Source organism: Canis lupus, chromosome 6 (genome assembly GCF_011100685.1).
Source record: "Canis lupus familiaris isolate Mischka breed German Shepherd chromosome 6, alternate assembly UU_Cfam_GSD_1.0, whole genome shotgun sequence".
Taxonomy (NCBI): Eukaryota; Metazoa; Chordata; class Mammalia; order Carnivora; family Canidae; genus Canis; species Canis lupus.
The window spans coordinates 43,858,638-43,885,874 of NC_049227.1; the positions used below are offsets into that span (position 1 = coordinate 43,858,638).

At 39.1% G+C, this 27,237-nt stretch overlaps 1 protein-coding gene and 1 pseudogene across 1 annotated transcript in view; both read left to right on the top strand.

Moving 5' to 3' along the window:
• SLC25A24 (solute carrier family 25 member 24) overlaps positions 1 to 26,580 on the top strand; it is a 48,202-nt gene extending 21,622 nt beyond the window's left edge. The window contains exons 4-10 of the mRNA XM_038541163.1: positions 6,800 to 6,911; positions 8,737 to 8,895; positions 11,153 to 11,305; positions 15,777 to 15,884; positions 17,352 to 17,519; positions 21,955 to 22,105; positions 24,573 to 26,580. Of these exons, the coding sequence (XP_038397091.1) occupies positions 6,800 to 6,911; positions 8,737 to 8,895; positions 11,153 to 11,305; positions 15,777 to 15,884; positions 17,352 to 17,519; positions 21,955 to 22,105; positions 24,573 to 24,757 (1,036 nt within the window). The 3' untranslated portion in view covers positions 24,758 to 26,580. The remainder of the gene's footprint in view (positions 1 to 6,799; positions 6,912 to 8,736; positions 8,896 to 11,152; positions 11,306 to 15,776; positions 15,885 to 17,351; positions 17,520 to 21,954; positions 22,106 to 24,572) is intronic.
• LOC111096357 lies at positions 1,070 to 3,516 on the top strand (annotated as a pseudogene).
• Positions 26,581 to 27,237: the final 657 nt, after the last annotated feature.

Sequence of the window (27,237 nt, forward strand, 5' to 3'; positions counted from 1 at the left end):
TGCAATGGTAGATAGTAATAGGGGAGAATTATTTGTTTTGAACTGTTCTAAGATTCTTATTCAGGAGAGGGAGGTGAAATAATAACTTTAGTTTTTTTATACATACGTGGCAAAATTTCAGGGTAAACCACTACAAAGATAGGAATTGAGTATATAACTTCTAAACCAGTGAGGGGGAAAAATGGAATAAAAAAAAACAAGCATGAAATTCAGGCAGTTCAACAAGTAAATAAAGGAGAAAAACAAAGAAAAAAATGAGACAAATAGCAAATAAGATGGGAAAAATAAGTGTAAGCACAATAAAGCCCCACCAAAAAGTACCCTAAATAATGTTAAGTCCTGTTTTCCTTTTACTTCCATTCTCAACTGGGCCAGGTTGAGTAAAGTTGCAATCTTTTTGGGGGAAGGTGGGGTGGGAAGTTAGATGGTTATTGCCTCTGGTTGGTCAGGATATTCCCAGTTCAGTTAATACTCTGGTGGGGACAAAGACTTTCAGTATTTTCCTGGTATTGTGATGGAACGTACTCATCGAAAAATATTATTAACCTCACAGTAGCATGAAACTCTGTTTTTTAGTGATCCCTGCTTATGGTGGACTTTTAATGTATATCAAAATAAAAATTAACAGTATTTACTAAAACACAGAGATTGCCAGATGTAAGAAAAAATGAAGACCAAATCCTACAAACTAAAAGCAAGCCGAGGTAGCTAATTAATATTGGATAAAATTATAAGGTAAAAAAACATTAATGGGAAATAAAGTGTCATCACATTTAAGGTTCACCACAAAGGACATACAATTTTTAAGCTGGTTGATAGAATACCAGGGATAAATTCACAAATCCTTTGTAGTTGTGAGAAGTTTTAACAAACATCTTCCTAGACCTGTTAGATCAAGCTGAGAAAAAATTTAGTCAAGGTGGAAGGGAAATAAATAAGAAGCTTAATTTAATGGGTATACAATAGAACCTTGTACCAAAAAATTAGGAAAAAAATTTTTTTCTCATGTACATATAACTTGTACAAAAATTGATTTTATAGTAGGCCATAAAGCCAGGCTCAACACATTTCAAAGAACTGGATATCACAAAGTCCATTTTCTTTGACCACATGTATTAATTTAGAAGTTAGTAACAAAAGTAAGTTCTAAAATACCATTGGTTTTAGATATGATATATACTTCTCAATAATTTTTGGGTCAAAGAGAAAATCATAGTAGACATTCAAGGATACTTTGACTTGAAAGCATATCACATATGAAAACTTTTAAGATACAGCTAAAGTGGTACTTAGGGGGAATTTTATAGCTTTAAAGCTTAGAGTAGAGAAGAATTAAGGGGTGCATGGGCTGCCAGGACCAGAGCCATGAGTGAGACCAAGATCATCTACCAGCTGGATGCACAGGAGACATGGTACCTGGTGAAGCTGCTCCTGCCCACCAAGTGTCTCTCCTTGGCAGACTTCAGGGGCATCCTGTAGTGACCAAGCTTTATGTTGTTCTTCAAGTCAATGGACCACGGTTTCGGAGTGGTGAAGGAAGAGATGTGGGATGACAATGCCAAGCTGAGGTTGGTGTTGCTTGAGGGCTGCATCCAGAGCCAGTTTCCTTCTGTGCTGACAGCTCATCAGAACTGCCACTGCCCATGGAGTGCACAGGAGGCAATGGGGACTCCCGGCCCCGTCCTTCAACCTTGTGCTGGTGCGGGAAGCAAGCAAGACCTAGACAATGACACAGAGACAGATTCCTTCGTATCTTCCCAGCGTGAGGAGCAGTGGCAAGAGCTAGGGGTCTGTGATAGCTCATGCACCTTTCTGAGCAGTGAGTTAGAGACCAGCAGCTTCTTCTCATCTTATGAGGATGACTGCGCTCACAGGTTTAGCAGCTCTATAGAGCAGGGCAGTGCCTCCCACTTCATGAGAAGACGAGGCAGCAGAAGCAGGAGGCTTCACGGCCCGAGTGGTCGTGGTCCTTCAGCAGCACCACAGACTCCACCGTGTCACTCAGCATCATCACAGTCATTCTCATGGAAGAGTACAACTTTCTAGGCATCTCCTTTGTGGACCCAAGGCGATAGAGGTGTCTGTATCAGCTCTGTCATGAAGGCTGAGGCCATGGCTGCTGATGGAGGTACAGACCTAGGAGATACGCTATTACAGGCAAACTAGAAGAGCTTTAAGAATATGCGTAATGACAACATGGTATGGGTTCTGTGGCACTGTGCACAGACTGGGGCCATCACCCTGTAGCCAAGGGGCTGGGACCCAAGCCCATGTGACTGCTTCATACTACTCAGGAGTGAGGCCATTGGGCCCACTGACCCTGCAGCCTGGGTCACTGATGCTGTAGCTTTGACCAACACCCTCCTGCCTGTGGAATGAGCCCCTAAGCTCTATCACCTCCACTGGCTCTTCTTTCACCAGCCCCATTCATGACACAGAGTGCCATAGTGACATGGCTGCCATCGTCAAAGCCATGGCCGCCTCTGAATCTGGGCTGGGGGTCGGTGGCCGCATGTGGCCCAAGATTACCATCCCCATTACTTTCATTGGCTTGGATGTGGTAGACTTGCTGTACCACAATGTGGAAGGCTTCACTGACCAGGGAGAGGCCAGAAGGTATGCCAGCAACCTTCTGAAAGCAGCTTCATCCATCACACTGTCAACAAGGTCACCTTCTCTGGGCAGTGCTCCTATATCTTTAGCGACCCCCGTGGCAACAGAACCAACGTGGCTCTCCATGATCACAATGGCTTCCATGGCACCTCTGACCAGTGCCACACGCAGGGCCATGCCTTGGTCCAAGGCTTTCCTTTACCAGTACCTGCTGCCCCTGCACCCCTATAGCCTACGCCAACTGCTTTGGTGGGGGCAGTGACAGGTGGAAGGAGAAGGACTTGAAGGCTGGGGACTTGAAGTTGGGCAGCAACAGCAACAAGTAGGACACAACCCACAGTAGCTTGTGGGGCCGCAGGAGCAGGTGCCCAGCTAGCATAGCCACTGCAGCCAGCCACCACTCCATGACCAACTTGTGCAGTCACCACATGCACCCGAGCTGCAACCCCCCCATGGCATACCTTCTTTCAGTGGTCCCCCCATGCTGATGATGCCGCCACCACCAGTGGCCATGGAGCCTCCAGAGCCCCTATGGGCCAAGACCTAGCCTACATGCCCCCTGAAATGACCACCAGCAGACAGTCCTTCTGCACGGCTCTGGGACACCCAGTGAGTTCTTTGTGGATGTGATGTGAACGGGACCCTACCCCACTTACGTCTCACTCCCTACCCTGGGGCCAGCTGCATCCCTCTCTCCATCTGTCCATCTTTTTTACTTTGACACCTAAGAAATAGATAAATTCAAAAGAAAAGAATGAAGGCTGAAAATTAACATGCTAATTTAAAGGGAGAAACCAAAATAATCTCAAAGAAGGTAGAAAGAAGGAGATAATTAAGGAAGCAGTGGAAATAGGATGCAGATATACAGAAATCAGATCGACAAAGCCAAACATTGGTTACTGGAAAAGACAAATTTGGGACATCTGGGTGGCTCAGCAGTTGAATATCTGCTTTTGGCTCAGGTCGTGATCCCGGGGTCCTGGGATCAAGTTGGGCTCCCCGTGGGGAGCCTGTCTCTCCCTCTACCTATGTCTCTGCCTCTTTCTCTGTGTCTCTCATGAATAAATAAATAAAAATCTTTTTCTAAAAAAAGAAAAGACAAACTTCTGGAGATATTGATGAAGAAAAAATTGAGATGGAAATAATAGATAAATGTTTGATTGCAAATAGACACATCAGAAGTTTTTCAAAGATAATGTCACAGATTTCTGCCAATAAATTTGAAAACATATGAAATAGAAGAATTTCCAGACGTATATAATTTACCAAAACTAAATCAAGAAGAAATAGCCAACAGTATCTAAACAAGCATATTACATCAATAATTAAAAATTTTCCCGTAAAAATTTTAGCCCAGATGGTCCTTATAAACTATCAAAAGACAGGTCTATAAATATATGGAGACTGTAGAAGCACAGTATCCGATCCATTCTGTTGAGGCCATAATAATCGAAAACAGCAAAGGCAGACAACTAATGAAAGAAGGAAATTATAGGCCAACATCATTTATGGCACATTTGTAAATATTTTACTTTATATACATATATTTTTTAAAGATTTACTTATTTTAGAGAAAGAGAGTGTATGAGTTGGGGGAGGGACAGGGAGATAGTCCACTAAGCGTGGAGCCGGATCATGGGCTCCATCTCATGACCCATGAGATCATGACCTGAGTGCATATTAAGAGTCTGATTCCCAACTGACTTAGCCACCCAGGTACCCGTAGATATAAATATTTTAGAGAAAATATTGTGATTTAGAGAAAAACATAGTGATCTGTTAGCTATATAGATAAAAAATTAGCTGTATATAGAAAGCGTAATGTACCACAATCAGTACCTACAAAAGAGCAATGTATGGGGATCCCTGGGTGGCTCAGCGGTTTAGTACCTGCCTTCGGCCCAGGGCACGATCCTGGAGTCCCAGGATTGAGTCCCACGTTGGGCTCCTGGTATGGAGCCTGCTCCTCCCTCTGCCTGTGTCTCTGCCTCTCTCTCTCTCTCTCTATGTCTATCATGAATAAATAAATAAAATCTTAAAAAAAAAAGAGCAACTTAAAATATTGTGTTAGATAACTAAGTACAGAAAAGATGTACCTTTTCTCCAAATTGATAATGATACAATGCCATCAGGAAAAAAAAAAGTAATTTTTTTTTTTTTGAGAAACTTGTTAAGCTGAGTCTCAAATTACTATCAAAAAGCAAAGGCCCCAAAATAATCTAGACATTCTTGAAGAGCCATGAGAAGCAGGGGACTTCCTCATCAGATATCGAGAGTTTGTATTAAGATAATGATAGTGGTACAGGTATAGACAAGTTGAGAAATGTAACATAATATCCCAGAAACAGACCCATCCATATTTGGGACTTGTCACACAAAGAAGTAGCTTTGCAGATCACTTTGCAGAAAAGAAGAGACTATGCTGTACTTGGTGCCAGTGCATCTGGTTATCTATGTGGGCAAAAATGAAGCTGGATACCTACCTCACACCATACACAAAGATCAACCTAAACATGAAAGTTAAACTATCATACTTTTGGAGGAAGAAAAGGAAATGTCTTTACCTCAGTGTAGGGAAGAATTTATTTTTTAAAAAGACACAAAAGGCAGTAGCATAAATGAAAAGATTGATAAATTCAGCTATAGTTAAAATTAAAAGCATCTGTTCACAGATACCATGAACAAAGTAAAAAGACAAAGGGTTTGATAATTTATAACGAAGTATTAAAATCAACTATATAAAGAACTATACATATAAAAGAAAAAGACACTCAACCCATTTAAAAAAATGGGCAAAAGAGACAAATAGGCATTTCACACAAGGGGAAACATTTACACAAGCAAGTGAATATGATAAGGGATGTGGAGCTCCATTAGTGGTTTGAAGAGAAATGCAATCTAAATGCACAGTGAGACTATTTTATTTAAGAAGTTTGTCAGAATTTAGAATTAATTTATTCATTCAGTAAACATTGTCTCTGCCAGGCACTGTTCTAAACACTTGGGTCATCTCAGTGAACAAATCCATAAAAAATCTCTGCCTTGTGGAGGATACTCATGACTGCATGTATGGGAGGTTGAGGGGTAGGGTCAGATGATAAATAATTGCATTAGAATAGAAAATACTGATAAAAACAGAGCTATAAATATTGCAACCTAGAATAATGTTATAGACCTAGTAGTAACTAGGATCCTCATGGGAAATGTTAACACCCATGTGCTGAGACAAGTTAAAGTCTGTGTAATTTCACATATGCAGACCAAAATTAAAATTGGCACTAGAGAACATGATAGTATTAATACCTGAAAATCACATTTGATTTGACTACCATCTTTATGCCAGCTTTATCTACATAAAGATTACATTAAGATACATAAAGATTCAATAATGATTGAATAAATATAAGGTTTATAGGAGACATCTAAACTTTTTTTCAGAGACAGTCATTAATTCAGCAAATAAATGAGCATCTTCTTTGTGCTAGCCACTTTAGGTCCTGGGTATGGAGAGTGAACAAAACAAGGTCCTGGCCCAGTTCAGAGTTGGACTTGGGAAAAAACTGGCCAAATAGCACACTGCCAAGAACTTGTAAAACAAGCAAAATGTTAATGGAAAATATCTAAGGCTATTATAATACATTAATGTTAAATGTTGAAGATGAGGTACTAGGATTTCTTAAGACTCAAAGGACCCAGTAACCAGGTTAGATTTTTTTTTAAATAATAACTGCTAATTTTATTAGCTTTGAAGAAGTTGGAGAAGGAAACTGATAGAATATTTTGAGTATATTCCAAAATCACATCCAAATGTCAGAACATTAAGAAATGGCTTTGTGAGCCAATGCAAGAAAAAAATGGATCATAAATCCATTCATTACTAACTCTCAGTATTCGATCTCCCAGCTTGACTGTTTGATAGCTCATTGATTAGAGTTTGACACAGTCCCAAAAGTAGTCTTTAGTGAGAGCTCTCTGTGACTTTGGGGTTCTTCTTCATGTAAATGATTAAAGCTATCTAACAACATTAAAAGCTTGCTGCCATTTCTAACAACCTCTTATTGTGAATTGGGATCTTCTGATAAGAACGTTGAGTTGGAAAAGAAACTGTCATTTTGCAAAATGGCCAATAATGTTTTACTTTTATAAGTTTTATCTTGTTTTTTAATTAGCTTCTTTTAATTTTCAGTATTGATACTGATGGGACAATGACAATAGACTGGAATGAATGGAGGGACTATTTCTTACTAAATCCTGCTACAGACATTGAGGAAATTATCCGTTTCTGGAAACGTTCTACTGTAAGTATGCCATATGTATTACATTACACTTAGTTGTAAGCCATAGTTATTTATCACACGAGAATACTCTAAGGCTTCTGGGCCGGGGTGCCCAATTCCCAGGGCTCCTAAGCTTATAAAGTTCTGCTTATTCTGTTAGGTGTATATTCAGAATACATTAAAAAAAAAAATAAACACCTTAAAACCCTGAGGCTACATAAATATTGCAAATGCAGTACCCATTTTTGTCATGTTCAATAGTTGGAGGAGTACAACAATACTCATCATACACTTTTAAAAATCTTATGAAGATGAGCTGCCTAGCTTTTATTGCATTTAAGTATTTTGCCAAGAGAAGTGTGAAAGTCATAGGTTTTTACTTTTTATAGATACTACATTGCTTAAGTAATCTCAACACCTCATGATTGCTGAGATTCTATTTCCTTGGCCATTAATGATGGCCAGAGATGACTTCTGAAATTTTTGCATATTTTATCAACTCTCTAGATTTGTCTCTGGGATAAGGTACTTATAATTATTGAAGGTTAAAACAATTTTGGCTCTTTTGTTTAGCAATTCACACCTATTTGTATTTCTCAAAACTTTCAAATTTAATGAAATTTCATTAATACTTTGCTAACATATGTTAGTATAAATGAAGGTCAGTTTATTGTGCAATCTGCTCCAGAAACCAATGGAACTCTTGGAGGGAATTTTAATTTTCCTAGTGGGCTTGTCTGCTATGTTTATTCATGGATTTCAATAAATTTTACACATAATAAATGAAGCCTAGGGTTCACATTGCTGCTAGTAACAATGCCAAACTTAAATAGAATGTTATAAAATTCTGGTGATTAATGCCTCTTCTCTGAGTATAGAATAATATACTATATTAGTAGTTCAGTTACCTAGATATATTTTCTATCTATGTCAGTTTATATTTACATAATCAGACTTTTACTATACTTTTGGAGATAGTTGTTGACAGTTGAAGCTATAATCATGTATTCATTTTTTTGATACTGAAATAAAGAAAGAGGGGGTTACTACTATAGCATAGCCTCTTACCCCTATACTCCTGCTTATAAAATCTTTTACAGCAGAATCATTTAGATAATAAAGTTGTAAACATACTATCATTCTAGAACTCCCATTTATCTGCATATTTATAATATATATTGTATTTATAATATATATTATATTTATAATCTGTGGTAATGTTTATAGAGTAGATTGGGGGAAGGATTATTTTTAAACAGTACCTCCCTGTTGGCTAAAATTTATAAAGAATCTGTTGCATAGTTTAAATGACAAGTCTGTAAAAATATTTATAAGCAATCTACATAGGAAATCAGTTTTGAGGTTTTCACATATAAAGCATTAATCTAATTTTTATTTACAGGTCTAAAGCACATAGCATGGTATAAAGAATAACATGGATAGAGTTTTGAGATAAAGGGAGTATCTTTGAAAAATTGACAAAACTCATTTCTTTCTGTAGCTAAAAAGGATTCACATCTGCCAAAAAGGCTGACCTTTCATTCTGACTTAGACCAAGAGGAGAAAAGTTACTCTTACTTAATCTATTAAGAAAGAAAGTTGTTGTAATTGTTGGTTTTGTAAATTTGTAATTACTGTTAACTTTCATTTATTGTGAACTGATTCTGCACTTCATTTAGTGTGATGAAGCTATTTAAAATCATCTACATGCTCAAATTGGAATGAGGAATGAAGGAATGAAGTTGATCTTCACTGTAAAATAACATGATTCTTCTCCAAAACAAACCTTCTGCAGTGATCTTTTTTTAATTGAAGGAGAATGGGGATCTTTTTTCCATCTTAACAGGGTATTGACATAGGAGATAGTTTAACTATTCCGGATGAATTCACGGAAGATGAAAAGAAGTCTGGACAGTGGTGGAGGCAACTTTTGGCAGGAGGTATTGCTGGTGCTGTCTCTCGAACAAGCACTGCCCCTTTGGATCGTCTGAAAGTCATGATGCAGGTGAACTTTATGATCTTGTGTTTCTCCTACATAATTCTAAAACAATGAGAAATGTAGTGCTTTGAAAAGGAAGTTTTAAAATTTCCCCATAATATTCTTTCATCCCTTAAAAAAAAAAAAAAGGTGTAAAATCTCTATTTTATTGCTCTTAGCCTTGATTCTGGTCCATATGTGTATTTCACCAAAGCTTAAATTGTGGGTACAAGTGTGTGATGGACTTTTAATCTCTGGCATTCCATGACTTTTCAAATGTTTAGTGAGGAAAAAAATCTACCCATTATTGTAGGAAATGATAATATTTTCCTTTTGTTTTATATACATTCTCAAAAGTGAGATATTTCTAAAGTTTTGACCCTTGAAACATGGATGTAATTTTTAAAGTGTTTCTAAAGATGAGGTGAGCAAAAAAGATCTGGATTTATAGACTAGCTTTGCTATTTACTAGCAATGTGGTCTGATCTGAGTGGAGAGAGAGAAAGGAAAGGAATTGCTATTCATTTGGTCCTCATTATGGTAACCCATTTAGTCCTCATAGCAGTGGTATTTTATCCTCACATTATTGGTGGAGAACCTGAGGCTCAGATAAGTAATTGGCTTTTCCTTTACAACAAATTAGATGAGGAATACTGTATCTTTGTAGAGCTTGTAGTTCTCACACTGCATGAAACTCCTGCGATCTCATTTTCCTTTATCCTAGAGTGGGATTAAGAATAGCTAACAAGGCTGATTGTAAGAATTAAATGATAAAGCATGTGCAAATGCCTAATACACTGGAACACCCTACTGGAATATAGTAGTTGCTTAGAAAATAGTTTTAAAAGTTGTGTTGTGTCATACCTATGGTCCATACTTTTTTAGTACTTATCCTTAGTTTACATATAATATAAAAAGATTTCTGACAATATTTTAAGCTAACAACCATTCAGAATGTACCTAAATCTCAAAATACATGTAGGGTAAAAATAGTCCTTTAAAGAAAAAGGAGAAGGAATCAGTGCTTGTGTTTTTCTTTAAGGATGATAGTAAGTTGACTTTGAGCTTGAATAAGCATTCCTCTTTTCCTTTATCATATTTTATTGTGAAGCTTACTTAAAAGAAAATGGGTATCTCTGGACTTTATTTCTTGAAAGTTCTGTGCGGTGAATGAGTGGGGTTTTTCAAAACAACCTTCAGGTTCAATAATTCAGTAAGACTCTTAAAGCACACTCTTGGTTGTGGCTTATTACAGGGCAAAGATACAGATTAAAATCAGCCAAAGAAAGCATATAAGGACAAGTCCTGTAAAGTATGAAATGCAGGGCTTTTGTTGTCTAATCCCTGTAAAGTTACGATGTGCTCCTTTCCTGGCATTGATGTGTGACAATATGCACAGTGTTGCAAGCCAGCCAAGAAAGTTCACCCAAGTCTTTATTGTGGATCAACCACGTATTGCCCACATGGCTGACCTTCAATCGTCAGCCTCTTACATCTTGTTTTTCTATTTTTTACAGTAGTCACTTATTTTGTGTAAGCCAAAACAATAAGAAGAGCTGATTTCTTTACTTGTTTTGGCTTGTTAGACTTACTGATTTTTTATATAGAGGCCGTTATAAGGTGTAGTGTATTTAAACAGCGATCACTTCTGTTATTTAAACCAAGTATTGACGGGGCGAGGCATTCATGTCTTCATGAATTTATTGCCTAGAGAGGCTTTGAAGTAATCCATAGAAGGTATAATTTTTACTTTTCTTGCCAGGCTATGTGCATTCCAGAGTCTACGGCTCTGATATACATAATACAAAATTGTTTTCAGGCCTCTTTATATTTCATCTTGGTATTACTTCTTAAGGGGGAAAGATAGTATATTACCTGCAGTATATTTTAAAAAGTTTTCTTAAAGTGAACTTGTTTGCATTCCAAGGGATGTCCTATAGCCTAATACATAATTTGGTTCATGTTATCTTATGAATGTTGTTCATAATAATTTTAATTTAGATTATGTTCTTTCTGTCTTCTTTCCCATGCTGAGGATACGGGGGTTTTTTGTTTGTTTGTTTTTTAGTTTTAGATTTAGATTTAGAGTCAGGCCTCTAAAATGGCCTCTAATAATTGTTCCTATCATTATACATTATCTGAACTTTCTATATTCTATTTTTAAATACATCTTCTTACAGTAATAAATAGTATTAAAATAAAGAGGGTGGATTGTACAGTTACTTTAGAAATAGTAGCAGTAACATGCCATCAATGTTTCATATCATTTTGCTTTTATTTTTAGGTCCATGGTTCAAAATCAGGCAAAATGAACATATATGGTGGCTTTCGACAGATGGTGAAAGAAGGAGGTATCCGCTCCCTTTGGAGAGGAAACGGTACAAATGTCATTAAAATTGCTCCTGAGACAGCTATTAAGTTCTGGGTGTATGAACAGGTAATTGTCACTTGTGGAGTTAATAAACTGATTCAGTGTGGGGCACCTGGGTGGCTCAGTGGTTGAGTGTCTGCCTTTGGCTCAGGGTGTGATCCTGGAATCTGGGATCAAGTCCTACATCAAGCTCCCCACAGGAGAGTCATTCTGCCTATGTCTCTGCCTCTCTCTCTTTCTCTCTCTCTCTGTCTCTCATGAATAAATAAATCTTTAAAAAAAAAAACTGATTCAGTAGCAATGAACACATAGTTCTTTTGGGGTTCTTGTTTTACTATATAATAATTTTCCACTTATAGTCCAGGAGGAATTTCTCTGACAGGAGATTAGACTACATAAATTCAGATTTCTAATGAACAAATTTTAGAATTCTCAATTTCAAATTATTTATTTTAAAAAGACTTCTGTATTCTTTTCATAGCAACTCTTAAAAGAAATACAGGATTTTTGCTTACTCATTTTGAATGAGTTGAACTGAATTTAGAATGAAAGCTCCATGAGGGCAGGGGCTTGGCTACTTCTCCACTGTAGCACTTGGAACCTGGCGTTGTGATAAGTGCTCTGTGAGTGTTTGTTGAAGCAAATGTCAGATAGGGGTGAACATCCTATGAAGACTTGACTCACTCAGGTTGGCGAATGACAGATAGTGGCAAACATTCTCCAAGAAACCTTCTTCATTGTTACAGGTCTTTTTGTTGTCCTCTGTTGAACACTGTCACACTGGATGATCGCAGTACTTATCTCTCCCTTAACAAGATTGAGCTTCCTTAGGCAACATTTGTTTTCAGGTCTGCATTCTCAACACTTAATCTAGTGCCAGTGGATCCTCACTGAATGAGTGAAAACACAGAAGTGCCAGATGTGGACTTTGAGCCTAAGCCTGCCTGAATCTCAGGTCCACTCAGGTGAAGAGGAAAGTGTGTATTTTGAGCAGAAGCAGCAGCAGCAGCATGTGAACAGAAATATAGGCACAGGCGAGCATCATTCATTAAGGAAAGGTGGTTGAAGGTGGTTCATTTGGTTCCAATGCAGTGGAGTGTGTTTCTGGGAAGAAAATGATGAAAGCAGGCTGGACAGGTAGACAGAAGCCAAGTGTAATAGGAGTCTTGATTTTATCCTGAAGAGGGTGAAGGTGCTATTGAAGCATCTTCTGTAGGGAAGTGAAATGAGTATATTTACATTTAATATCTACTATTTACATTTTATTTACATTTATTTACATATTATTACATTTAATATCATATTAATATCAATATCAACTTAGGAAGAAATGGAGAATGTATTAGAGGACAGCAAGGCCAGACTGGAGGCAGGGAGACTATTTCAGGAAATATTTCTGTCACCCAGGTAAGAAATGATGAGCACCAGGGTAAGGTGGTGGCTAGAGAAACTGGAGAAGAAGGAAATGAACTGAAAAATATTTTGGAAATAGAATTGCCAGGACTCACTGAGTGGACATGGAGGTGAGAAAGAAAAGAGGAATCAAGGATGATACTCTGGGTCCTAATTTGGGCAACTACACACATGGAGACTACAAGAAGAGGAATAGGTTTTGGGGTAAAATGACTGGTTCCATTTTGGCCATGCAGAGTTTGGGGCATCTCTGCAACATGAAAAGGTAGCGGTCCAGTAGGACATTTGATCTCTGATGGAGAAGTGGTTTTTGAGTTGAAGTCGTTAGAATGGATCACTGAGGAAGACTTATAGAACAGAAGAATTCTGGGAATATGCCCGGGGAGAAGTAGAAGGAGCCCTTTGTAGAGGAGACTGAGAAGGAACAGCCCGAGATACAGGAGGCAGTGCAGAGACTGGTGGCCTAGAAGTGAGAGGATGCAAAAGGGTTACGGGAAGGCTACACAGTGGTACACACACTAAGAAAAGTATCTTTTAGGATTGAGCAACCCACAGATAGGAGATCTTGGTGTAAGGATCCAGGGAAGTGAAGAGATGAGGAACCATTCTGAAATGAGTGAGAGTACACCCAGCGGTGACCAGAATTGTCCAGTGTAGACACATTTTTGCGGAGCTTGACTTGAATAAAGAGAAGGAAAGGAAATGAGGAAGAGTGATAGATAAGAAAGATGGTGGGCCCAGGGAAGGTTTTGATAGGTTTTATTTTAATGTGCCCGTTGCTGAAGGAAGCATGTCAACACAATAGATGGAAGTTAAAAGTACAGGAGAGGCTGGTGAATGCAGCAGGTGTTCACAGGAGGTATGTGTGGGGGTGGAAGGGCTGGGGAGACACGAGTGCTATGACCAGTGCTCCTCCCTGGGAAGGAGTGGCTTTGATGGCACAGAGGACTCACTCTGCTTATGTCATTTTGGGAAAAAACATACACGTAGATGTAGATAATTCTGTGGAAGGTGGGCAGGAATATTCTTGCTTGGTGGCCTCTGTTCTTCCCTGCGTTCCCAAGAAAGGACATTTCCTGAGAATGAGGGAGGAAGTGGTATTGGCAGCTGGAAGAGAACGGAAACACTGAAATAGGTGTTACAACAAATGGAAGAGAAAAGGATAGACAAGAGGATTTCAGGGTGGCTCTGAGAGCTCAGTTAGCCTCCCACTTCTCTTTCTTTGTTTGTCCACTTCTCCCTCCGAGGTCAGTGGTTAATTACCTCCGTAGACCCACTGTCACCTTTCTAAAACAAGGAATCTGGTTTGCCTGGTTTATGACCACAGTCTGTGTTTGGGCAGGGCCTTTCTTTCCAAGTTGTAGAAGAGAGTGGTGATAGTAATGGCTTTTCCTGAACGTTTGCCATGGGCTCAGCACTATGCTGTATTATATGTATTAGCTTATTTAATCCTTTTGGCAACCTTGTGAGAAAAGGTCCTATTATCACAGATGAGGGAACATGTTCACGAGCTTGCTCAGGGCCACAGGTTCCTGGGGTTCTGGCCCGGATCTGCCTGACTCCACAGCCCATCCTATTTCCATCGTGATCTGCGGTTACTTTGACTGCATTGGGATCAGATTTTACCTTTGGCCTGACGGCTCTGTTGGTTGCATTAGTACTGGTGGGCCAGGTGGGCTCTCGGGTTGACGTGGTAGTGTCACTGTCACCTGCAGAAATGTCTTTCTCAGTTGTTTTGTTAGTATCTGTCACTTACTTTATTTATACTGGGGAAGATAAACATCTTACAAAAGGAAAAACTATGAGGAAAACATCCAAAAATTGTGAACACTTTACCAACCCTGTATTTTCTTTTTTCTTTTCTTTTTTTTTTTAAGATTTTATTTATTTATTCATGAGAGACACAGAGACACAGGCAGAGGGAGAAGCAGGCTCCGTGCAGGGAGCCCAATGTGGGACTTGATCCCAGGACTCCAGGATCATGCCCTAGGCCAAAGGCAGGCACTAAACCGCTGAGCCACCCAGGCATCCCCTAACCCTGTATTTTCTGGGATAGAATACTATTATTGTGTTTAGCAAAGGAACAACTGGGTCCCATCTTCAGAACATCTGTGTTCTGTGGAAATCTAACTTGAAGACCGCTTTCCAGTGAACTAAATGTTTTAGCATCTGAGCCTTGCTTTTCTGCCACATATTGCTAATGCAGTGTATGCAGTTGGAAAAACATCATCATATTATCAATTAATTGGTTACTAAGAGCGGATTTGTATTTTGGTATTTACTTAGCTCAGGCTGCCATAACAAAATACCAAATTGGTTATTTAAACAACAGAACTTCGGGGTGCCTGGGTGGCTCAGTCAGTGAGGTGTCTACCTTCGACTCAGGTCATAAAGGTCATAGCCCTAGGGTCCTGAGATTGAGCCCCACGGTAGCGGAGAGCCTGCTTCTCCCTTTCCTTCTGCTACTCCCCTGTTTGTGCTCTCTCTCTCTGTCAAATAAATATGTGAAATCTTTAAATAAACAACAGAATTGAATTTCCCATAGTCCTGGAACTGGAAGATCCAAGACCCAGGTCCTGACCAATTTGGTTTCTGATGAGGGCCCTCTTCCTAGCTTGCATGTGGCTACCCTCTTGCTGTGTGTGCTCATATGGTCTTTCTTTAGTGCATGAGTGTACAGAAAGGGGAAGAGAAGGGCACCTGGGTGGCTCAGTGGTTGAGTGTCTGCCTTGGGCTCAGGTCATGATCGGGGTCATGATCAGGGTCGTAGGATTGAGTCCCGCATCGGGCTCTCCACAGGGAGCCTGCTTCTCCCTCTGCCTGTGTCTCTGCCTCTCTCTGTGTGTCTCTCATGAATAAACAAATAAAATCTTTAAAAAAAAAAGAGAGAGAGAGAAAGGAAAGGAGGGGAGAAAAAACTCTCTGGTGCCTGTTTTAAGGACACTAATCCTCAAGGGACCCACCCTTAGGACCTCATCTAACCCCGATAATCTCCTACAGACCCCATCTCCAAGTATCACCACAGTTGGGGGGGAGGGGTTACAGCTTCAACATGATTGGACAGAGGAGACATGATTCAGTCTCTAGCAGGTATTAATATACATTTTTAAATGTATTTATACAGTATAAGAAGTTGCTTACTGAGGAAGGACAAAAAGTAGGAACCTTTAAGAGATTTGTTTCTGGTTCCCTGGCCGGAGCGACTGCACAGACTATTATTTATCCTATGGAGGTAAGTACCATTGTGAAGTCTGACTGTGTTGGTGGTGTTTGTGTCATTAGCTATTGCTGGGCAGCAAGTTATCCCCAGGTTAGCAGTTTAACACCAGCATTTATTATCTCAGGGTTTCTGTGGGTCAGGAATCTGGGAGTAGCTTAATGGGGTGCCCCTGGCTCAGGGTTTCTTTGAGCCTAGAGTCAAGGTGCAGGTCAGGGCTGCAGACACTGCAGTGTTCAGCTGGAGACAAGTCTGCGTCCCAAGTTCACTCATGTGTTTGTTACTGGGCCTCGCTGGCTATTACAGCTGGAGATGTCAAGTCCTTACCACCGGGGCCTCTCCCTAGGTTCTCTGAGTAACCCCACAACATAATAGCTGTTTTCCCCAACTTGGTGATATGAAAGAGAGAGAGGGAGAGAGAATGAATGTGTGTTAGCCAGTACTCAAGATGGAAGCTGCAATCTTTTGTCATTTCTGCTGTGTTTTGTTGGTCATACAGACCACCCGTGGGAGGGCATGGGAGGGCACTACACACTGTGAAAACACCAGGAGGCAGGGATAGTTGGGGGCCCACTTGGAGGCTGGCTGCCACAGTGTTGATGGGAATTTTAACACCCATTCCTCTTCAAAGAGTTACTGTGCCAAATTCAATAATAAATATGATGAGTTGATGGCAGTCCTAACTAGACATCCTACCATTACAGCATAGGTAGGCAAACCACGTGCCTGGGAAGTACTTTGTAAAGCCCTGAGCTAAGAATGGTTTTATACATTTTAAAAGTTGGTTAAGAAAATGAAAAAAATATGCAACAGATCTGAGATTTTAGGCTTGCAAAGACTAAAAGACTCCTGGTCTTTGCAGGAGAAGTTGGCCAATTCTTGCTTTAGAGCAAAAATGATACTGTAGATTTGGCTACCTTTATTGATACGGCAAAGGGCTTTCAACAACTAAAAAGATCTAAGCAAAATATACCCTTAATTTTCACCTGTGTGGTATGCCTATTAATATAGCTTTCCTGGTCAGCTTCTTAATATGATTGCTCGTGTTATTCCTCACACCCTTCAAGAACTATTCTAACTGAATTCATGTCATCTTCTTACATCCTCCATCTTGTTAGTAGCATCGCCTTCCCTCCCCGCTCCTGTGTTCCAAGCTAGACACCCGGGACCATCCTGTATGCTACCATTTCCCTCACCTCCCATATCTCATTGGCCACCAGTCAATTTTAAGACATCTGTAAATTATTTTCTATTTCCTCTGCCCTCATTCAGATCCTCTTTACAATAAATAAGTCTTCTTGGCTCTGGTCTTAGCCCTTCAATAGACATAATATGTGAGGGATGACAGATCAACAAATTGGGCATTCATTTGAGAGACAACATGTGCTAGGTATTTGTTCTCTGTAAAATTACTTCCTTTGAATTCCATGATGTCAGGATGAATATGAATGATAATATTTCATTACATTCTTTTATAACTAGGTTGTGAAGACCAGGCTGGCTATAGGCAAAACTAGGCAATATTCTGGAATATTTGATTGTGCCAAGAAGATTTTGAAACATGAAGGCATGGGAGCTTTTTACAAAGGCTATGTCCCCAACTTACTAGGCATCATACCTTATGCAGGCATAGATCTTGCTGTCTACGAGGTAAGTTTGTAGCAATCTTTTGAATCTGAAAATGTAGTTAAATAGTTCTTATTGTTAGGATTTGACCTTATGTAAAGAAGTACATATATACCAGGAAATAGTTTGTGACTAAAAGTGGATTCAGGAGTGTGTTACTTGATCTTTTTTTTTTTTTTTTTTTTTTTTTTTTGCCAAGTACCTTGAACATGGGACTCCATATGCTTGTGGTCGCCTTTGTATCAGATTTCCCTGCAAATTACTTTTATTAATGAAGAGCACAAACTCACGTTCACATATAATTGTTCCACTTAGCAGAGAGCTGCCTTGCCACAGGCCCTGCATGGAGAGCCCTGTGCCCACACTGAGCCAGGCAGTGAGATGAAGGCCCAGCCCAACACGGGAAACCCTGATGGGCGAGAGATTCTGGGGGCTGTCCTATGCTTTGTCAAATTTGCATCACAATTTACTTCTCTCCCTGGACTCTTTCCTCAAACTTCCCTCCACCAGCATTGACCCCTGATACATATCTGGCTCCCTACACACCAAAAAAATAAAATTGTTTATCTTAGAAGATGGTCCTAGGGATTTTTTTGAGGGGAGAGGAAATAAGCAAAGAGGGCACATTTTCTTTGATTTGTTAAAATCTGACATCAATAAAGCCAAGAGACTGATGTGGCTGGCACAGATTCATCCCCAGTACTGAAAAGATGGCTCAGACCACAAATCTTGGACCAGTTCTGCCATTTAAACCATTTAATAATTTATGAATCTGACAGTCTCGGTTTTTGCCTTTAAAAAACTGAAGTTTTGGTCAGGGAGAGACAAGAAACCTCTGAAGCAGTGTTGGGTAGTTGTGCTGTGATAGAAGTAAGCCTATGGCTGAGCGGGGGAAGGCGGGGCATGGAATGTGTCACACGTTTTCTTAGGGGACTTTACCATTTTTTTCTAAACAGTTTTATTAGGATAAAATTTACATACCATACGTGTCATTCATTTAAAGTGTACAATTCAGGGACACCTGGGTGGCTCAGTGGTTGAGCGTCTGCCTTCTGCATGTATGTAACATAAAATTTGCCATTTTAACCATTTTTAAGAGTACAGTTCACTATTTCCAGTACTTTTTTCATGATCCCAAACATAAACTCTATAACTGTTGTAAAATAATTCTCCACTCTCCCTTTCCCCCAGCCCCTGGTAACCTCTGATCTTCTTTCTGTCTCTGTGAATTCATCCATTCTAGTTATTTCATGCAAGTAGAAGCATACAATATTTTCCTTTTTTATCTGGCTTATTTCATTTAGAATAAAGTTTTCAAAGTTCATCCATGTTGTAGCATGTGTCAGAACTTCATTTTTGTTGGCCAAATAATATCCCATTGTATGTATATACCACATTTTGTTTATCTGTCCATCTGTTGGTGGATACTTCAATTGTTTCTAGTTTCTGGCTTTTGTGAATAATACTGCAGTAAATACTGGATACGAGTATCTGGTCAGGTCTCTGCTTTCAGTTCCTTTGGGTGTATACTGAGGTGTAGAATTGCTGAATCCTATGGTAAATCTGTGTTGAGCTCTTTGAGGAACTGTCAAACTGGTTTACATAGTAGCTGTACCCGATTTCATTCCTACGAGTAGTACATAAGAATTCTAATTACAAAAAAAAAAAAAAAGGAATTCTAATCATATCCTTGCTAACACTTGATAGTTTGTTGTTGTTTTTAATAGTGGCCATCCTAACAGGTGTGAGGCAATGTCTCATTATGGTTTGTATTTGCATTTCTCTGATAATGTGTGAGGTTGAGCATCTTTTCATATGCTTGTTGTCCGTTTATACATCTTTTTTGGAGAAATGTCTACCAAAATTTTTTGCCAATTTTTTTCTGCTTTTTTTTTTTTTTTTTTTTGCCAATTTTCTTTGTTGAAATATAGCTGACACAGGTTGTATTAGTTTTAGGTGCACAACATAGTGACTCGGCAACTCGACGATATGTTATGCTGTGCTCACCACAAGTATAGCTCCCATCTGTCACCATACAGCATAATTACAATGCCATTGACTCTATTCCCTGTGCTGTACCCTTCACCCCTGTGACTGACTCATTCTATGACTTAAGCATCTACCTTTCACTCCCCTTCACCCATTTTGCCTGTCTCCGCCTCCCCAGCCCCCCACCCCTGTCTGACAACTGTCTGTATTTAAGAATTTGTTTCTACTTTTTTTGTTTTGTTTGTTCATTTTTTAGATTCCACATATAAATGAAATCATATTGTATGTGTCTTTCTCTGACTTACTTCACTTAATATTTTCATAATACTCTCTAGGTCCATTCACACTGTTGCAAGTGGCAAGATCTTATTCTTTTTTTTATGGCCGAATAATATTCCATTGTGTGTGTATGCACATGCACACGTGCACATGCATGAACACACATCATATCTTCTTTATCCATTCATCTGTCTATGGACACTTAGGTTGCTTTCGTGTCTCAGCTATTGTAAATAATGCTACAGTAAACATAAGGGTATTAATTTGTGTTTTCATTTTCTCTGGGTAAATACCCAATAGTGGAATTGCTGGATTGTACGGTAGTTCTACCTTTTAATTTTTTGACAGGCCTCTGTACTATTTTCCACAGTGGCCATATCAATTTATACTCCTACCAACAGCGCATGAAGGTTCCTTTTGTGCCACATCCCTGCCAACAGTGTTTCTTTCTTTCTTTTTTTTTTTTTTAGAGTGAGCTCTAGGGGGGTCTGAGCAGAGGTGGAGAAGGGGAGGGAGAGAAAGAATCTTAAGCAGGTTCCCCACCTAGCATGAAGCCCGATGCACAGCTTGATCTTACGATCCTGAGACCACGACCTAAGCCAAATCAAGTGTCAGGTACTTTCCCCCTGAGCCACCCAGGTGCCCCTATTTCTTATCTTTTTTGATCCTAGTCATTTCAGTATAGGTAAGGTGATATCTCATTATGGTTTTGATTTGCATTTCCCTGATGATTAGCAATGTTGAGCATCTTTTCATGTATCTGTTGCTTTTGCCCATTTTTAATTGTTTTTTAAAAAAATTGTTGAGTTATTGGAGTTCTATAAATATGTTTTGGTTAATAATCCATAATCATATGTGTGGTTTGCAAATATATTCTCTGATTCCATAGATTGCCCTTCACCCTGCTGATTGTTTCCTTTGCTGCACAGAAGTTTTTAAGTTGGGTGGAGTTCATTTATTTATTTTTGCTTTTGTTTCCTCTGCTTTTGATGTCCTATCTAAGAAATCATTGCCAAATTCAGTGCCCTGAGGCTTTTATCCCATGTTTTCTTCTGGAAGTTTTATAGTATTAGGTGTTATGTTTAGGTCTTTAACCCATTTTTTTTTCTTTAACCCATTTTGAGTTAATTTCTGTACATAGTATAAGGTAAAGCTTCAACTTTATTCTTTTGCATGTGGATATTCAATTTTCTCCACATCGTTTGTCTCAGAGACTGTTCTTTCTCCAGCGTGTAGTCTTGGCATCCTTGTTGACGATCATTTGGCCATGTATTTAAGAGTTTATTTATGGACTCTATTTTGTTCTATCGGTCTGTATGTCTGTCTTTATGGCAGTGCCACATTATCTGATTACTGTTACTTTGTAGTGTCTATTAAAATCAGGGAGTATGAAGCCTCCAAGTTTATTCTTTTTTTCTAAGATTATTTGGTTTATTGGGGTCCCTTGAAATTCCATATGGATTTTAGGGCATTTTCTCTTTTTCTTCAAATAATGCCATGGGGATTTGAGTAGGTAGGGAATTGAATTGCATTGAATCCGTAGATTGCTTTAGGTAGTATATTACTATGCTTGTGCTACCATAACAATAATTTCCCTTACATATTAGCATAGATTCTTATACTTAAAATATTGTATATTTAAAAAGTAGATTAGCATATGTATTTTATACAATTACTTTCAATTGCCTTCTAATGAAAATACATGGATGTAGGATAATAGGGGGAAAGGCATAGCCTGGGGATCAGTACACTTGATTCTGCACCCTTGTTAAAAAAATTGCCCTGAGACTCATTTTTCTCATTTCTAAAATTGTAAGAATAACTCCACCTCGGAGAAAGGACTAAATGAAATAACATGTGTAAAGTACAAAATTAGATGCAATTAGTAGAATTATATTGTTTTTATTAATACTCACTACAGGAAATGTTCTTGAGATACTGTATTTGGAGTGCTGTTGATCTTGACATTTGTTTGGAAGAAAATGAGCAACCAGTGTAAACCTCACATGGTCTGAATCCCCAGTGGCTTCCCTTCCCTGTCTCTGCAGAGCTGCTGCCTCCTACAGTGGCTGGGAATGTGCCACTTGATCTTGCAGAAGTGTGGCCTGTCTCTTGTAAGGACAAGAGTGACTGTGAAAATGTTTGTGCTGAGTGAAAGCACTGATTTTCTTCTTTTCTGTTACTCTGGCAGCTCTTGAAGGCCCATTGGCTGGATAATTATGCCAAAGACTCTGTAAACCCTGGAGTCATGGTCTTGCTGGGATGTGGTGCCTTATCCAGCACCTGTGGTCAGCTGGCTAGCTACCCCTTGGCTTTGGTGAGAACACGCATGCAGGCTCAAGGTGAGTTTTGTTTTGTTTTTAAAGGTTTATTTATTTATTTTAGACAGAGCATGCGGGAAGGGGAGGAGGAGCAGAGGGAGAAGGAGAGAGAAACCCAAGCAGGCTGCACTGAGGAGGAGCCTGACCCTGAGACTGTGACCTGAGCCAAAACCAAGAGTCCATTGCTTAACTGACTGAGCTGCCCAGGTGTCCCTTCATGAAATTTTAATACCACAGATACACTGCGCATGTACTGTTTGCATATCTGTGCTTTATGCCTAAACTGAGATCTTTTTTTTTTTTTCCCATATCGAAAGTGCATGTTTTAAGAGTATGTAAGCTATAGTATCTAGATGGGTTGGGTTGGGTTTAGATTCTTGCCCCAAACCACTTTGGATTTTCATTTTCTCATCTGTAAATGGAAATGAAAACTGCAGTGTTGTGAGAATTAGCAGCAATATATGTAAAGCACCTGGCCTTTGGCAAATTCTTGGTAAATGGTGGCTGGAATTATTTATTATTATTGGACCCTACAACTGTTGAACTATGATCCTTCCTCATTGTGCCATTGTTCTCTCCCTTGGCTTTTGTGTTTGCTTTAGAGAGGGCGGTAGAGAGAGAGTCTCAATTAGGCTCCACGCCCAGTGCTGAGCCTGAGGGGGGCTTGGTGTCACCACCCTGAGATCATGACCTGAGCCAAAATCAAGAGTCGGATGTTTAACAGACGGATGCTTGTGCCAGGCGCCCCTTTCTTGGCTTTGATTATACTGAGTCTTCCTGGCCCTCTGCCAGTTCATTGATTATTCTTTTAAGATTTGCTGGCTTTTATTGCTATTTAAAGTATGTAGCCTGTTCCTTTCTTTTCTTTTTGGCTCTTTTGCTGGCCAGTCTCACCCACTATCATTTCTTTAAATAGTGTCCCCTGGGTATCCACAGCTCTGTCCCCAGTCTCTCTTTGAAGTACCAACCTCCCTCGCCACCCCCCAACCAAGCCTTCACTCGTTAATTAACAAATACTTGCAGAGCCGTGGTCAGGCGCTGGAAACTGCAAGATGCTAAGGTTAGAGCAGTCCACAAGTCAGTTGTGGGCCTTGCTGTTGTTGAGCAGAGAAGACACAAGGACAACACCAAGTAAGCCACCTCCCCTTTGTTAGGGGAGCACAGAGCAAGAAGCTCTAGCCTTACTTGGGAACCAGAGAACATTGTTGTTAAGCTCAGCCTGGGAAGACAGGTGGGAGTTAGCTGGGCAACGGTGGGCGGGTTGGGAAAGAAAGAGCATTCTAGCCTGAGGAAAAGCATATGTGAGGGCACTGAGGCAGGAGAAACGGGGACCATTTGAGGTGCTGGGAGATCATATGGCTGGAGAGAAAAATGCAAAGTAGTAACTAAATATTTCATATGTATCCTCTCATTTAACCACCACAGCCATCTTCGGGATTGACACTAACATCATCTGCATTTTACAGATGTGTAACTGGGGCAGAAGGAGATTAAGTGACTTCCATTAGGTTATACATTTGGTAAATAGTGGAGCTAGACTTCAAACCCAGGCTGTCTGATTGAAAGCGTCACCTGGCAAGTCCTCCCTGCCGTCTGCCAACTACATTTCAGTCCCCGTCCCTTCATGGCCGACAGATCTGTCATTTTTAAAGTCAACGTCTGATTGTTTTATTCCTGTTCAGAAATCTTGGTGACTCTCCAGTGTCCTCAGAATAAATTCTAAAGTTTATAGTGGGAATTTCAAAGCCTGTCGTCATCTGGCCCCACTTTATTTTTTCGCCTCCTGTCCATTTCCCCAGAGCCCTGCCTTGCCCGCCTCCTGCCGCTGGGTACCCCCTGTGCAATAACCACTTTGACATCAGTAGTGTCCCTGTGGCACATGCATGTTCCCACCTTTGTCTTTGTTGTGGCAGCAACACGACTGTCCCTTCCTCCCTTTTTTGCCTCTTGAGGTCATATTCACAGCCCAGGGACTCTACATTTTTGTAAGCTCCACAAAGTGTTCCCCTCAATTCCCAGGATTGAACTACTCTCTTTTCAGCACGTGGTTGATGAGTCGGGGTGGTGGTGGCCATGCAGGGTGGTGGAACTTTGGAATCAGAAAGACCACCTGTTCTCAGCTCTCCCACTTACTGGCTAAGTGTACTCAGCCAAGTTTCTCCATCTTTCTAAGACTCCCAATTCCTCATTTATAAAATGGGTATAAGCCTTGTAGGATTGGTATGTAAAGTAATTAACCTAGTATCTAATACATAGTAGTCACTCAACAAATAACTGTTTTATCATTGTTATTATAATTATGGAACTCGCTCTTAGGTGCCCTGCAAGGAGTATATAAAGGGCTACTTTCTTAGGCTGCTTGGAATAATTATTATCCTTTCATTGTATTCTCTAATGTCATTCTGAATCATAATAATTTATGGTAGTAATAACAAAACATGCCTAAATATTAAATTTGCCTGGTTTCTTTACTTTTTTCTTTTTCTAGCCATGATAGAAGGAAACAAACCAATGAACATGGTTGGCCTCTTTCAACAAATAATTTCCAAAGAAGGAATACCAGGTCTTTACAGAGGCATCACTCCAAACTTCATGAAGGTTCTCCCTGCTGTGGGCATCAGTTATGTGGCTTATGAAAAAATGAAGCAAACTTTAGGAGTAACCCAGAAATGACATGTTGAATTTTTTGCTTTAGCATGATTATTGAAATTTTCAACAACTCTGGAATGACTTTTTCTCTTAGAATTACAAATCTATGGCAAAAGAAGTCATATACTTCTCACACGCAAAAAGGAAGAGCGTATCAATGATTACTTCAAACATTTGGGCTCAATTTTATATATACAGAAATGTCAAAAATCATAGTTTTGATAAGCTCATACAATTTTGAAAAGGCCATAAAAATTGTATTTTATCTTTTCTAGATAGTACCTTTCTACAAATCTGCCCTGAGTCCTAAATCTGAAAAATGTATTGCTCAAATTAAATTTGTTTTGTGTGGTAATTATAAATCATTAATCTTTATTTTGGGTGGTTCAAGTGTATGCCAGTTCCTTAATACTTCAATGTCTTTTTCTAAAAAACAAAATGATCAGAAAAACTTGAAACTTGAGTTGTTTTACATATTTTTTGAGTGTCTTTATAGACTTCCTATCTTACAGCAACCAAATAAGTAGAAGGCTTGTATCCTTATCTTCCTTAAAGCTGAATGAGAATGAACTTAAGTGCCAAAATTCCAGCCATGCAAATACTCTAGTCCATTTATATTTTTAAGGAGGAGTGATGAGATGATATTTCAGTCTACCCTTTACCATTTTCCTTGCCCTGTTTTTGGTTCCTGGAATGGAAGGCAACCTATTTGAAAGATCCTACTTATTCTGTCTTTGCTTTGAAAAGCACCAGGAAACAAAACCCTTCTACTTCTATCAGCTTCTTCAGAGCTTCTTTACTTTGTCCTTTGTTTCCTCCTTGAATCAGATTCTGTTCTAATCAGGAAGGCTCCTAGGGAGCATACTTGGTAATCTGACATTTCTTAATTACATGAAGTAGGTTGATCATGGGTGGATGACATTTTCATTGCCCCCCACTGTTGAATTTGTTTGAACCTGCAGTTCTCAATTTGGGCAGTACACACCTAGGAGGTTAGTGCATTTCAATAGTAGTATGTGTTGATATTATGTATTAGGTACCTACGTTCAAATGAAAGGCCCAAGTTATAAACCTATACTTATATGCTCATGAACATGTTCATGGTCTCCCTTGCTCCAAGTTTTGGGAACATGCTATGATATAAGAAATTTATAATATTGATAGCATATTTTTATTTTACTAAAACATTTTTGTAGTCAACCATCTTGTTTTGATTTGTGTAATTAGGGCTTAGATGTTTATTAGTTGAAGTTATTCTGTAGCTTTTTAATTTAGTTCCCAAACATATGTTTGATTTCTAGTGATTTCTGTTATAAATTGCCAACATTTTAGTGCAAGTCCAGTGACATGATGGGCACACTTTATTTGAACCTACCTCTTACATTTTCTGAACCAAAGAGAAATGTTGGAGCTGTGTTTGTGAAACATATTCTAAAATACAGGTTTCATACATTAGTTATGCCTGATAAATGTCTTGGTATTTATACCTGTGATAAACATGAGACTCCACTATTTCTTCATGGTTGTTTATATTTTTGAGTAATACAGAAATGACAATATTAAGGTACATGATTAGCTTTTTCTTTTTCTACTCATAAGAATTATGGAGTTAATGACCAGAATTTCGAGCTACTGAAAAACAGTCATTGTTCATTATGAATTTAAGTTGTCTGCTATTTAGTATTATAAGGTGTGAATGTGATTTATCTGTGCATCTTGTACCTTTGAAATAATCTTGTGTCTTTTGAAAAGAGCCCAGAGTTGAAGATGTTTATTTCCAGTGTTACTATATATGTACTTTCCATTTATATTAAAAAAAAAAAAAAGCTATATACTTGTTTTAAAAATGACTTGTTTCCTCATTTAAAAAAATAGGCAAAAAAAAAAAAAAAGGCTGTATCATACAGCTTCTATCACTGGCAGCAGTTTGAATAATTCTTTTCATATCTGAGTCTTACAGTCTTTCCAAATATTTTGCCTTTTCCTGAACAGCCACAACAGTTGTCTCTCATACATACTGGCATAAGATGATGTTTTTCCTGGTGTCCAAATTTCACATTTACTAGTTAGAGTTACACCTCTGGGGGTTCACAATGTCAAGGAGAATTCAAAATCATGGGATTTCTTGACACAACTTGGTGGAGTATCAGTTTGTCTTGAAGCTTGGGAAGCAAAGCTAAGTAAGTTTACTGGTAAGTGATTAATTTTTTTTACAATGAAGATTATACTTAAATACAAAATTTGATTTTAAAAAATAAAAATAATAAAACTAAGACTGCAAAGAAATGTCTGTGCTACAACTCAAATGCCACCAAGACTCCAGGAATAAACATATCATCAGTTCTTCTCTGTCTTTTCTCAGGAACCCTGAGAGGGAGGGTGTAAACAACCCAGCCAGAGGGTTACCACAGGAGACATATTAGCTGAGCGTTTCTCCATTTCTCAGTCCCCAGGACTCCAGGACAAGATTCCTGGAGGTAGGGCTCCTCTGGGAGTAGGGCTTT